Here is a 15,278-nt window from a genome sequence, read left to right on the forward strand (position 1 = left end):
CTTGCGTTGATCAACAAACATGTGCATTGATTTGGTGCCTTTAATGTAATTTAATCCAAATTTAAGGCAGAAGAAAAGAATCTGCATGTTACTTACATAACGTTTAAATAGGTGAATGGGTTGTTCTCTGTCTCTGAATATTAATTTTTGTTATGTTGTCTGTTTATTGTTTTATCCAAGGAGTTCTGAAGGTTAAAACTAAGACTTCTGCTGCAAGTGTTGTAGTTTATGGTAGATTTTCAGACTGAGTCGATATGAGATAATTTAAAGTGCAAAGCTTTGCTTTGCTTTACAATGAGAGGACAAATGGAGGCTGAATTTCTCTCTTTCTCTTCGGCCATCGCTCACTAACATATATGATTATCCACCGAAGAAACTCTGTATCAATGGTCTTGGGTTACATGGTTCCTTGCATGGCTGATAAGCCCAATCCTAGAGCTGCCTCTCCGACCGCACACTTGGCAGGTGTTTCTGGGAGGTGGAATTGGCTCTTGGACTCGATCACTGTACTTCCTTCAGCTCTCTGGTGTTCTCGAAGAATTGTGCCCCTTCAATCAGGAGGTTCCTCCAAATAGGTCTCTTCTGAGAAAAGGGTCTCCCAGGCATTGACATCTGTTGCATTTCTTGAGATAAGCTTTCCGGGTGTCTTTGAAGCGCTGCCTTTGTCCTTTTGTTCAGGAGCATAGGTGAAGAAGATTTGCTTTGGGAGTCGTGTCCCTGGCATGTTGAGCACGTGGCCAGCCCAGCGGAGTTGGTTTTGGATGATCATCACGTCGATGCTAGTGGTCTCGACTCCTCCAAGGATGTGGATGTTAGTACACCTGTCCTCCCAGCTGATGCGGAGAATCCATCTCAAACAGCATTGATGGTACCTTTCTCCAGCCTTGAGGTGGCGTCTGTACATAGTCCAATTTTCTGAGCCATTCAGAAGAGGTGGGTGGGTGACTGCCTTGTACATGGGTATCAGCACAGATGTCACGGTCGTCGATGACTCTCAGCCTTAGATGTCTGAAGGCAATTTTCGCGGATTAGATACGATGTTGGATCTCTGCATTGATGTCAGCCTTTGATGAGAGGGGGTTCCCCAGGTCGGGGAATTGTTTTCTCTGTTGATCTTGATGGAGGTAGAGACCGGATCTTTCTCTGGGGCAGGTTGGGAAAGGACTCGAGTCTTCTATTGTTGAGGCTGAGACTGATTCTTTGGTATGCTTCCACGAAGGCATCAAGCATGGCAAGGAGGTTCTCTTCTGAGAGTTTATTTACACAGACTATAATGTGACTCTTTTCACTGCTCATGCCAAAGCACCAAAAAAGATAGATTTAACCTCTTGCGGACATGGTTCATTTAATCCAGATTGTATTTTACAGTATTAATATTTAGGCTTGAATTTTGGTCCGAATTCAACACTCTTAACTTTCAAAGAGTATTATCATAGTTTCAGTCAACGTGTGGGGATAATTAAAATTGGCATAATTGTTAATTTTATAGATCTGTTAGTCAAATTATTGAAAAAACCTAGGGGACAAGATTAATTTGCACAAATTGTTGCAAAACCTTTAAAAGGGACATTCTTTTAAAAATGCAACAATTGTGACTTTCACTTTCCAATAAAACATTCCCCTTTACTAGCTTTTCCTTAGAACTGCAATCTTTGGGTTGTGCGGGTTGTCATAATATACACCAGTATATCATGGTGCAGATACACACACTGATTGACTCACAGCAAGACCAATCAACACACGCAACACCGCAGCCAATCACCAGTTTGAGCACACTCACTATAAAGACAGAGGGCATTAGTTTTCCCGCTCATTTGGGATGCAGCCTCTCAGAAGGACAGAGCTTACAGCACAGATCTTCACCATGTGCTGAGTGCATATACTGGTTAGGATAGGCATAGGTCTTTAGTTTAATCTAACATAGTGTCGACCCACAGTGAAAGTATGTTCAACAGTTTCTAGCTTAATAAAATAGTGTTGTACTATTTCAAATGTTGGTAGCCTGTATGTGTTACTGCTGAGGTAGACGCAGTCTCCACGGATCCAGAGTAGCCAACACATCAGGGGTGAGACCCACGCAAACACTGGGAGAATTTGCAAACTCCACACACACAGTGACCCAGGGCTGTGACAAATCCGGACCCTCAGAACTGTGGAGGAGAAGTGTTAACACTAATTACTCCACCATTACCAGCAGCCATGCCTTTGGATGCCTCGGCCAGAAGCTCAGGAATTTTTTCCTTAAACCTTTCTGACTCTCCACCTCTCACTTCTCCTTCAGGATAACCTGTGAAATCTACTAGTTTGAACAAACTTTTGTTCACCGATTGTAATGCCTCTTTATGGCTCGAAGTCAAATTGTGTTTGCTCATTCTTGCCTCAAGTGTTTTAGCATGCCTTATTCTGTAAAGGTGCCTATAAATGCAAGTTATTACTGATTTCAGTGTTGAGTAAAGTGGGTGCTCTACAGTATTCAATATCTTCCATAAATAAACATATGTAAAAGAGGGGCAAGAAAAGACTATCTGCTCTATCTGGCCTGTCCCACTTAGACATGGGGCAACCTATGTGCTTCATTAGATATCCAATTGTGCAATCTACAGGGAGAGGCAACAAAAGAGGAAGAGTTTTCAGCCAATATTGTGAGAAACTATAGGAAAATCCTCTACAACCCCTGCAGGCAATCAACCAAGCTGCAGTAAACTGCACTAACTGATGAGATTAATTACTGCTAGCTCCACTAAATTTCTGTTACAGGGAGCACTTTGAACAGAAGTATACAAAGTAGCTGAACAGTTCAGTGGACATCTTGACCATTTCTTAAATTGGTCACTGTACTGGTGTTGCACTTTAAAAGGTCTTGTGGGGTGAGATGGCAATTGCTGAACAGCTGTTATTGCCACTCTGCTTTAGACTGTGACCCGACTCCAGAGACGGATTGCCTATTTTGACTTTATGCTGCCAAAATCTTAACACATTAATGTAAAAATTATGGTGGAACTGCACCCTTAAACGCACTGACATTTGTTGTAAATCGTGTGTGTGTGTGTGTGTGTGTGTGTGTGTGTGCAGAACAAATTATTAACCTCGAACTGTTTTAAGTGCTACAGAAACTGCCTGCGATCCCATGATCATCTTCAGGTGAAAGGTCACAGTCCACATTATTACAAATTCACTTGTGGCATTGTGACATTATGGGAATGGGGGAAGCATTGAGAGAAAATGGATACAATGGTTGACCCCTGAGAACGATAAGTAAAATATTGGGAATACCTGAAAAGTTAGACTTCAGTTAGCTCCATTAACTAGTGAAATCAATTGATCCACAGTTTCATATGAAAGAGGTTTAATTAAATGGAATAAAACAGAAAATGCTGGCAATACTCAGCAGATCAGTCAACATTGGTGGAGAGAGAATTCGAGTTAATGGGGTCAGTTTTCTGGTCCTGTTCGCTGCAGGAATTGTCACAGGTGGGATGGACTATTTGACGAACCATTTAAAGATCTGTTGACCTTTGGTAGGAATTTCCTATCTCGGGGTGTGCGTGACCGGAAAATCCCATCCAATTTTTCAGATCAATAACCTTTCATCAGAGCTGGGGAAAGTTCGAAATGTTAGAGGTTTTAATTAAGCAACTGATGAGAGTGGAAAAAGGACAAAAATAAATTTATGTGATAGGAAAAATTAAAGACAAAAGAGTTGTCGGTGTAGGGCCAAAGGGATGGAAGTGGATGAGAGATGAAAGAAATAAATGATGTATCTAGAGGAAATATGATTACTGAACAATGAAAGGCAGCCATCCAACAGCAAAAAGAGAAGGCCAAAACCTGCAAAACTGGTGGCACAGCAGCTAGCATTGCAGCCTCACAGGGACCCAGGTGCTCTCTGCCTCCCCTTTGGGTACCCTTCCAACTTTTTGTGTCCCATAAAGCGATCGCCAGGGGTTCGAAGGCTAGGGTGAACAGAAGCGAGGTCTGTGGGCATCCCTGCCTTGTGCCTCTATACAGCTGGAAGTATTCGGAGCTGGTGTTGGTTTGAACGCTCACCTTGGGGGAATTGTACAGGAGTTTCACCCAGGCGGTGAATCCTGCTCCTAGCCCAAATCGTTGCAGTACCTCTAGAAGGTACTTCCACTCGACTCTGTCAAAGGCCTTTTCTGCATCCAGGGAGACGACCATCCTTTCCCCGGGGCGAGTCACTAACGCATTCATCAGCCGCCTACCCTTGAGCTGCCTACCCTTGACAAATCCCGTCTGGTCCTCTGCGACCAGATCCGGTACGCAGTTCTCTAGTCTTTTGGCCAGGACTTTTGCGACTATCTTCGTGTCTGTATTTAGTAACAAAATGGGTCTATACGTGCCACATTCCGTCGGGTCTTTGTCTTTTTTGGGTATCAATGAGATTGTTGCCTGTGCTAGTGTAGGGGGCAGAGTGCCCCTTGCTAGTGAGTCTGCGAACATATCCCTTAGATGTGGGGCCAGGGCCGACACAGATTTTTTATAGAAGTCTGCCGGGAACCTGTCGGGTCCCGGCGCCGTCCACGCCTGCATGGAGCTGATGCTCTCCGTGATTTAACTTCAACTTCCAGCAGAGTGGGCAGAGAGGGGAGCGATTTTTTTTTTTGGTTGGGAGAGCTGGAAGGTAAGCTGAGTTTTTGATTTTTAACTAACTTTTGCGGAGCAGGAAGTCGGCCATGGGGAGACCTGGGAAGGTTGTATTACCCCGGTGAGGATACCCGAGACACTACACGTGTAGTGTCTCCCACCCTCCCTCCTCCTCTAACCTTAAAAAAAAAGACTCTACTGTGAGCAGGTAAGCTATTTACTTTTTTTTTCTTTGTTACTGGGAGACTAAGTAGAGGTGATGGCAGCTAGGGCAGTGGAATGTTCCTCCTGCAGAATGTTCGAGGTAAGGGAGACCACCGGTGTCCTTGCTGACTTCACCTGGAGAAGTGCAGCCATGTCCAGCTCCTTACAGACTCTGTTAGGAACTGGAGCTGGATGAACTGAGGATCATTCGGTGATAGATAGAAAATACAGGGACATAGTTACACCTGAGATCAAAGGTAGCTGGGTAACAGTTAGAAGTGGAAAGAGGAGGAAGCAGTCAGTGCAGGGATCACCTGTGGTTATTCCTCTCAACAGTAAGTATACCGCTTTGTATACTGTTGGGGGGGGATTACCTAGTAGGGGTAGGCTGCAGTGACCGGATCTCTGGCACGAGGTCCGACTCTGGGGCTCAGAAGGGAAGTGGGAGATTAGGAGAGCATTAGTTAAAGGGGACTCAATAGTTAGAGGTACAGACAGGCGGTTCTGTGGGTACGGGCGAGACTCTCGGATGGTTTGTTGCCTCCCGGGTGCCAGGGTCCACGATGTCTCGGATCGTGTCTTCAGGATCCTTAAGGGGGAGGGTGAGCAGCCAGAAGTCATGGTGCACATTGGTACCAATGACGTAGGTAGGAAAAGGGGTGTGGATGTAATCAACGGGTTTAGGGAGTGAGCCTGGAAGTTGAAAGCCAGGACAGACAGAGTTGTCATCTCTGGTTTGTTGCCAGTGCCACGTGATAGCGAGGCTAGGAATAGGGAGAGAGTGCAGTTGAACACGTGGCTGCAGGAATGGTGTAGGAGGGAGGGCTTCAGGTATTTGGATAAGTGGAGCGCATTCTGGGGAAGGTGGGACCTGTACAAGCAGGACGAGTTGCATCTGAACCAGAAGGGCACCAATATCCTGGGACTGAGGTTTTCTCTTACTCTTAGGGAGGGTTTAAACTAATTTGGCAGGGGAATGGGAACCGGATTTGTAGTCCAGCAACTAAGGTAGCCGATGTTCAGGAAGCCAAAGCATGTAGTGAGACAGTGGGGAAGGTAACACTGACAAAGGAGAGTACTTGCAGGCATGGAGATGGGTTGAAGTATGTATGCTTCAACACATGAAGCATGAGGAATAAGGTGGGTGAACTTAAGGCATGGATCAGTACTTGGGACTACAATATGGCGGCCATCACGGAAACTTGGATAGAAGAGGGGCAGAAATGGTTGTTGGAGGTTCCTGGTTATAGATGTTTCAATAAGATTAGGGAGGGAGGTAAAAGAACTGGGGGGGGCGGGGGCTTTGCTATTTAGAGATAGTATAACAGCTGCAGAAAGGCAGTTCGAGGGGGATCTGCCTACTGAGGTAATATGGGTTGAAGTCAGAAATAGGAAAGGAGCAGTCACCTTGTTGGGAGTTTTCTGTAGGCCACCCAATAGCAGCAGAGATGTGGAGGAACAGATTGGGAAACAGATTTTGGAAAGGTGCAGAAGGCACAGGGTAGTAGTCATGGGTGACTTCAACTTCCCAAATATTGAGTGGAAACTCTTTTATTCAAATAGTTTGGATTGGGTGGTGTTTGTGCAGTGTGTCCAGGATGCTTTTCTAACACAGTATGTAGATTGTCCGACCAGAGGGGAGGCCATATTGGATTTGGTACTTGGTAATGAACCAGGGCAAGTGATAGATTTGTTAGTCGGGGAGTATTTTGGAGATAGTGACCACAATTCTGTGACTTTCACTTTAGTAATGGAGAGGGATAGGTGCATGCAACTGGGCAAGGTTTACAATTGGGGGAAGGGTAAATACGATGCTGTCAGATAAGAACTGAAGTGCATAAGTTGGGAACATAGGCTGTCAATGAAGGACATAATTGAAATGTGAAACTTGTTCAAGGAACAGATACTACGTGTCCTTGATATGTATGTCCCTGTCAGGCAGGGAAGAGATGGTCGAGTGAGGGAACCATGGTTGACAAGAGAGGTTGAATGTCTTGTTAAGAGGAAGAAGGATACTTATGTAAGACTGAAGAAACAAGGTTCAGACAGGGCGCTGGAGGGATACAAGATAGCCAGGAGGGAACTGAAGAAAGGGATTCGGAGAGCTAAGAGAGGGCATGAAAAATCTTTGGTGGGTAGGATCAAGGAAAACCCCAAGGCCTTTTACACATATGAGAAATATGAGAATGACTAGAGTGAGGATAGGTCCGATCAAGGACAGTAGCAGGAGATTGTGTTTTGAGTCTGAAGAGATAGGAGAGGTCTTGAACGAGTACTTTTCTTCAGTATTTACGAACGAGAGGGGCCGTATTGTTGGAGAGGACAGTGTGAAACAGACTGGTAAGCTCGAGGAAATACTTGTTAGGAAGGAAGATGTGTTGGGCAACTTGAAAAACTTGAGGATAGACAAGTCCCCTGGCCTGACGGGATATATGCAAGGATTCTATGGGAAGCAAGAGATGAAATTGCAGAACCGTTGGCAATGATCTTTTCGTCCTCACTTGTCAACAGGGGTGGTACCAGGGGATTGGAGAGTGGCGAATGTCGTGCCCCTGTTCAAAAAAGGGAATAGGGATAACCCTGGGAATTACAGGCCAGTTAGTCTTACTTCAGTGGTAGGCAAAGTAATGGAAAGGGTACTGAGGGATAGGATTTATGAGCATCTGGAAAGACACTGCTTGATTAGGGATAGTCAGCATGGATTTGTGAGGGGTAGGTCTTGCCTCACAAGTCTTATTGAATTCTTTGAGGAGGTGACCAAGCACGTGGATGAAGGTAAAGCAGTGGATGTAGTGTACATGGATTTTAGTAAGGCATTTGGTAAGGTTCCCCATGGTAGGCTTATGCAGAAAGTAAGGAGGCATGAGATAGTGGGAAATTTGGCCAGTTGGATAACAAACTGGCTAACTGATAGAAGTCAGAGAGTGGTGGTGGATGGCAAATATTCAGCCTGGAGCCCAGTTACCAGTGGCATATAGCAGGGATCAGTTCTGAGTCCTTGCTGTTTGTGATTTTCATTAATGACTTGGATGAGGGGGTTGAAGGATGGGTAAGTAAATTTGCAGATGATATAAAGATTGGTGGAGTTGTGGATAGTCAGGCGAGCTGTTGTCGACTGCAAACAGACATAGATAGGATGCAGAGCTGGTCTGAGAAATGGCAGATGGAGTTTATCCCTGAAAAGTGTGAGGTTGTCCATTTTAGAAGGACAAATATGAATGCGGAATACAGGGTTAACGGTAGGGTTCTTGGCAATGTGGAGGAGCAGAGAGATCTTGGGGTCTATGTTCATAGATCTTTGAAAATTGCCACTCAAGTAGATAGAGCTGTGAAGAAGGGCTATGGTGTGCTAGCGTTCATTAGCAGAGGGATTGAATTTAAGAGCCGTGAGGTGATGATGCAGCTGTACAAAACCTTGGTCAGGCCACATTTGGAGTACTGTGTGCAGTTCTGGTCGCCTCATTTTAGGAAGGATGTGGAAGCTTTGGAAAAGGAGCAAAGGAGATTGACCAGGATGTTGCCTGGAATGGAGAGTAGGTCTTGCAAGAAAGGTTCAGGGTGCTCGGCCTTTTCTCATTAGAACGAAGAAGGATGAGGGGCGACTTGATAGAGGTTTATAAGATGATCAGGGGAATAGATAGAGTAGACAGTCAGAGACTTTTTCCCCGGGTGGAACAAACCATTACAAGGGGACATAAATTTAAGGTGAATGGTGGAAGATATAGGGGGGATGTCAGAGGTAGTTTCTTTACCCAGAGAGTAGTGGGGGCATGGAATGCACTGCCTGTGGAAGTAGTTGAGTCGGAAACATTAGGGACCTTCAAGCGGCTATTGGATAGGTACATGGATTACGGTAGAATGAGGGGGTGTAGATTAATTTGTTCTTAATCTAGGACAAAAGTTCGGCACAACATCGTGGGCCGAATGGCCTGTTGTGTGCTGTATTTTTCTATGTTCTATGTTCAACTTTCTGAACCTAACTCTCGGCATGAACTGCATTAATGGTGCCCAAATTCACTTCACTTTATTCATCTAAATAGGAGAAATGGCTGACACTTTTGAAATAATGCTTTGAACTCAAGACGATGTGTGTGTTTAATTAATTAATCATTAGTATTGTAATTCAACTGTGTGTCGTACATCCATAGTGTCACAGGCTTTAAATAGTTAATTTTCAAAAGTCATTTGATGATGAATAACTTTTCACTATATTTTAGTGAAGGATATTGGAAAAACTGAAGATTTAAGCAAATTATAAAACTTTGTACACAATCCGTATAAAACCATTAGCTAAATGTGAACATTTTGGACAGAATGTCAATGGTATCAACATTGATTGCAGTGTTAATGTGAGCCTACTTGTGACAATAACAAAGATTATTTATTTATTTATACTGTGACAACACAGCTTGAATCTTACATTTACTCCTCCCCTTAGTCGCTGTTAATAGGATCCTGCAGTCTCCTTCTTCCCAAAGTATGTTGTCTGAACTGCAGGCTGGATTGGTTTGTTTAAAAGCCAACTTACTCTGCCATTCAGTTGGCTGTTCCTTTCTAATTTTAGCTAGACTTGGGCTGTTGGTGAGTAGACGGGTAGATCCTTTGCATGAGTCGAGGGGATTAGTTAAATCGATCTTGTTGATTTAATGTTAGTGCAGTAGTGTTTTTGGATTAGCATGAATATGATTGTAATTAGTCTGGGAACCTCTTAAGTATAAATTGCACTTTTACAGAAGTGCAAAATGTAGCTCTGATGGTTTGTTAAATTTTCCTGCAAGGGTTAAACTAACTTAGTACCGACTGCCCCTATTGCATAAAACACAGCTGCCAGTATTTCCCTGAGTGATGTCAGTCTTATGATGGTATTACTGGAACAGCTTAGTTTCTCGTGCTGCAAAGATATCAGATAATCCAGCAATGAAGAAGCGACGCGAAAGACCTGGGGCCCCTCGCTTGCGGATCCAGTAAGAACTGTAAATTTAACTCTCTCTTTAATTTTACACAATGTTTGTAATATTTTGTGTTGCATGAAGTGAATTTCAAAAATGTTTTGAATATTGCCAACCTAATTTACACAATGTTTAAATAGTAACTTTATAAAGCAGGTATACATTTCATTAATCCATTAAATTCGGTAATCTTGTGCAAATTATTATTGATCCGAATACTTAGGAAAACAGTGACCTCTTGGAATATTGACTGGGGTACACAGTCCTAAATATAAAACAAATAAAATCATTTTATTTGTTTATGACTTTTTTTGTAAAAGTGAAATTAGTATAGGATTCGGTCTTGAGGAAACTCCTCATTCAATTTGAAGTCGAGAATAAGGAGTATTTTGGCAAGAAATAGTTAATCAGAAATTCAGTTTTTACATTACAAAGTTAATCCAAAACTTCAATTTAAATTACCCTTCATAAATTTAGTTTGGAGAAAAGTGTCCAGTAGAACAGAATATGGTCTAAGAAAGTTATTTTAAAAAACCATAAAGGAACATTAACTGACCTTTGGAAGTGAGGGTTTAATCACTTTAGGCTTTGTTACATCTGCTATCACTGTATCTCAGTGAAGGCACGGAGATGAATCTGACAAATTACTGCTGACAGTAAAGGTAAATGGCTGCTACCAGCAGCAATTGTAGGTCAACTTGCATGTACAATTTTTGACATTGCTGTCCTTAAAACTTTCCTTGAACACAGTCAGAACATTACATCAGGTGAGTGCTGTTGCTAAATTCATCTTGCACTGTAAACTTGACTGATTTGGCACAAATAATAGTTGTTCACCATGATTTGAATGCAACAGGAATTTCACATAAATGTCAGGGACTGAATTCGATATATAATGACCTTGATGTTGTGGGAAACTTGCTTCCATCATATTTTGGCAAAATATAGTTCATGGAAGAGGTATTATACGAAAAGATTAACAAAGAATGTTCTCCATGAACTCCTCCCTTTTAGTGTTCACTGAAGCGGACTTGATTTCGCAAGACTATTAATGTGTTAAAAGTTGACCAATTTAAGGTAAAGTTCAGGTTTGGTCAAGGTTTTATCTGTTAATGGTGATTTTCTTTTTCAGCTGTGTGAGCACTTATTATCAATGCGGCATTTCCAGTAAAACATCTGAAAATGTGGAATTATTTTGAACAGTAGGAAGAAGGTTATTGTGCTAAATAGTTACTATATAGGCTGAAGGGGATGATGCAAATTCTCATTTCGAAGTGACATATCAATGATTATTTGAATTTTCTGTCTGTTTCAATTTGAAAGTTTCCAGATTTTTAATTCTTGTGCAGCTAACACTTTTGAAACCCATCTCTTTGATCAAACCTTTAGCCACCATGCATTGCACCAAAATAATGCCAATCATAGTTATGACGGATATGCTCTGTGACTGTTACACAGGTGCTTTGTTCCTTTGCCTTTCTTCCGTATTGTTGCAGTTGACCATGATAGCCTCGATCATTTAAAAACCTGCTCAAAACCAGCTTTTTGAACAGGCTTCAGGTCACCTTCCCAACCGTACCTACTGATACCTTTGTGCCGTTTCATATTTTAATTTGGGTATGTATATATGTCATGTCCATAAACGCTTTAAAAAAGTTACATTTCGGCAGTATCCCATTTCAACAGTATCCAGAAGGTTGAAATTTAGAGAGTGAAATTCAATTGCCGATGCTAATTCTCAAGTAACTTGAATGGAGAAGCAGATTGAGTGTCGTGTAAGATAGTTTGTTGATCTGCTGTCGTCTGTTTTGTGATACTGACAGGGATCCGACTGACTGAGCAACAACATAGGATTTTTTAAAAGTCTTTTCAGAATCCAGTTTTAACAATTGCTGTCATCTTTCAAAAATAGACTTTTAATAAACTCTGAGGCATTATTATGAGAGTCAAGGCTGTGGCTTCGCAATGAGTAATGGTGAACAGTAGAGAAGATGATTGTTTCATTTCATACTACAGCTAGGTCAGGGCGGCAGGGTGGCGCAGTGGTTAGCACTGCTGCCTCACGACGCTGAGGACCCGGGTTCGATCCTGACCCCCGGTCACTGTCCATGTGGAGTTTGCACATTCTCCTCCTGTCTGCCTGGGTCTCATCCCCACAACCCAAAGCTATGCAGGGTAGGTGGATTGGCCACGCTAAATTACTCTTAATTGGGAAACAAAACTACAACTCGGACAAAACATACTTCTGAGGAAATCATTTTGTATTTCACAGGAATTTGATGACATGGATTGGAAGAAGAAAATGGGAAGCCATCCATGGATTTACATAGTTAAATATAATTGGCTAATGTGTAACTTGGTGCTGAAATCTGCTGCCTGTCTCCATGTGTGTCGTTTAATCAGCAAAGAATTTAATGTTCATCTTCATAAATGGGGATATGCTCAAACCTCGATGATCTATTTGTAATTGTGACATAAGAAAATTCCTGGCAGTGCCCTACCCTGATACCAAGTCCCGGTTTTGATCATTAATATCAGTCATTATCTCTTTTGGTCCTATTAAATGCCTGTCTGGCATTTGATAATGTTATGTCCATCTTAACCTCTTGCATATAAGTGGAAACATTTTTATTATGTTGTAAATATATTGCATTCTGATGCTTTTAACTTCAACTTGAAACTCCATATTCAGTTGAAAAGTGGAAAATCTCTCCTTGGCAATCCACTTAATAATTTTGGTTATTTATTTATTTATTGATACAGACTTTCTGGCTTTCAGCAAACTAATATTTATGTAATTGTTAACATTAGGCTTTAGTGCAATAATGATGTGGAGATGCCGGCGTTGGACTGGGGTGAGCACAGTAAGAAGTCTTACAACACCACCTGAGGAAGGAGCAGTGCTCTGAAAGCTCGTATTTGAAACAAACCTGTTGGACTTTAACCTGGTGTTGTAAGACTTCTTAGTGCAATAATGCAGCAGAAAGTCTCATTGCAAATGACCTTTTTAATGTTAAATGGTAAATTTCAGAGTAATCAAAATCCAGGAACACATGTTGTGCGTTGTCAACCCAATATCACTGAATACACAAGCATTCTTCTTTTTGTCTGTTCCAACACGTGCACATAACTGCTGATGGCCTGCAGCTTTTGCATAGTTGGAAACAGAAGTTCTGATCCTTCCGCCTGAATGCTGCTTTTTTTTTGAGATGCATATTGATTTCTCCCTCTTGTTTTCATGGGCATACATTTAACAATATGCCTCAATCATATAAATGTCAAATTTATTTTCCATCAGCGACTGCTTGCATATTTGTGATTGTGCAGTGCAATACATTGGTCATTATTCTGATGTAGGTGAGGCAAAACCTTTTTTTTCACTTTTTCGGAATTAATGAGTATCATTTACCTCATATTTGGACAATAGCTGTAAACTCAGAACATCCACTGTCTGTAGCTAATGCAGGAATCCTCTTTTTTTGCTATTTGTTCCTTTTGAGTGCCTCACAGAGTACAAATTTCTGACCTACTCCACACTGGAGGTTGAGCTCAAATGTATTATCAACATATTATTTATCAGGTATGATTCCTTGTTCAGAAAGGATTGAATTTTCATACACTTCCCCTCTTTGTCTGCTTTCCTAGTTTTGTGAACTCATCACTGAAATGGAATCCTATCCCAAATTTTCAAGTAACACTTTGTAACTACTCTGTAAGTTAGAATGGACATTGCAACTTGACACCAGGAGCTGAACAGGTGGACAACCTCAAGTTTCATTGAGTGTGCAGATCTGTAATGCAGTTGATTGACACCATATTTATCCTAAATTGGTTATAATAGGACACAGATAAATTAGAATACAGTACTCGGCTGGTATTCTGGTTTCCTGGTCAGGTGGGCCGAAGTGCCTGTTCTGTGCTGTACGGTTCTATGTTCTATGTATTCACTGCTTCCAGTGTGCATCTCGCTAAGAGAGGATCATGGTAGAAGGTTTTGTAAGATGTTTTTTTGTTTAACAAGGCAGTTTTGCAATGCATTGGAAAACATTACTTTTACTTTCTATTTCTAGACTTGCGGATTACACAGTCTCGATAGAAGCACTAATTGTTATGTAATAAATTGCTGTTACTCATTCATAATCAGGATGTGTCACATAACCTGGCGTTGATTATATCATGAACCACCAAAGCACTCTGCAATATAGCTTTATCCAATTTTGAATTTTTTGTTAATATGAGCATTTTTTTAATACTAAATTTGGGCAACCAGTGTGGACACTCTATGCTGTCTATATTTTGAACAAAAGGTGGACTATATCAGTGAATGCCTGTGTAGTTTTATCGAGCTGCTGTTAGACCCGAACATAGGATCTTAATCTTTTCCCACTTGCCTTCTTTCTTCTTTAACACTCCCGATAACCCTCCTGGTTGCTGCCCTAACTCACTGTTTTCCAACATATTAACTGAAAACCACATGTGGCTGATTGCATTTTGGATTAGCAAATAAGGAACAGATAATAAACATGGTCTAATGATGTGATCCCAATAGGTGGGATCTATCAGTTGCGTTGCACCCGAAAAGCAGCGCGGTGCAACGAGTGGAGTAATCCTACTTCCGAGATCTAACGCAATCTTGTGAGACGTCGTGATGTGAGTGGGTGGGATAACCTTTAGGAAATTCTGCATAGTCAAGTGAGAAAGCTAGTCTCATTCTAGTATGCGTTCCTGAGATCTACCCCAATCTACCCGGATGGGCATTAGATAGCGGGGTGTTACTCAGTGGTCCGAGCACCGGGCAACACCCAGCTAATCTCGCGCTATGGTACTCTGTCCCTATTTGGGTAGATCGTGCCCAAAAGCATATTTGCATTGTGTCTCCATTATACTTTAAAATGTTTTTGCATGTTTATTAACAAGATGAAAAGGAAAGTATGCAAATGTTCTTGATTATTGTTAGAATTTCATAGAATTTACAGTGCAGAAGGAGGCCATTCGGCCCATCGAGTCTGCATCAGCTCTTGGGAAGAGCACCCTACCCAAGCCCACACCTCCACCATATCCCCACAGCCCAGTAACCCCATCCAACACTAAGGGCAGTTTCGGACACTAAGGGCAATTTAACAAGGCCAATCCACCTAACTTGCATATCTTTGGACTGTGGGAGGAAACCGGAGGAAACCCACGCACACACGGGGAGAATGTGCAGACTCCGCACAGACAGTGACCCAAGCCGGGAATCGAACCTGGGACCCTGAGCTATGAAGCAATTGTGCTAACCACTATGCTACCGTGCTGCCCGAAGTTAGTGTGTTACTGGTTATTGAATGGCCGTAAACGTTTAAGTAAATGAATGCATATGGTATTTTTAAAGGATAGACTTGCAGACCACAAAGGTACAAACATACAAAAGCTTTATTGGAAAGGTGTTTACTCGACAGGCTGTGAGGATAGACTGCCCATTTAGCCACGCAAATGACAGATAACATCATCAACACGTCACTTGATCGGACTCTTATTCCA

General features: G+C 42.1%; 1 protein-coding gene across 6 annotated transcripts in view; it reads left to right on the forward strand.

Moving 5' to 3' along the window:
- mast2 (microtubule associated serine/threonine kinase 2) overlaps positions 1–15,278 on the forward strand; it is a 524,270-nt gene that overhangs the window by 284,861 nt on the left and 224,131 nt on the right. The window contains exon 1 of one of the 6 annotated variants that reach the window (XM_038794195.1): positions 9,642–9,773. The exons of the other annotated variants lie outside the window; for them this stretch is intronic. Coding sequence (XP_038650123.1) covers positions 9,727–9,773 — 47 coding nt within the window. The 5' untranslated portion in view covers positions 9,642–9,726. Of the gene's footprint in view, positions 1–9,641; positions 9,774–15,278 lie in introns of those variants that run through there. 6 annotated transcript variants of the gene reach the window in all.

The sequence above is a fragment of the Scyliorhinus canicula genome, chromosome 4 (genome assembly GCF_902713615.1).
Source record: "Scyliorhinus canicula chromosome 4, sScyCan1.1, whole genome shotgun sequence".
Taxonomy (NCBI): domain Eukaryota; kingdom Metazoa; phylum Chordata; class Chondrichthyes; order Carcharhiniformes; family Scyliorhinidae; genus Scyliorhinus; species Scyliorhinus canicula.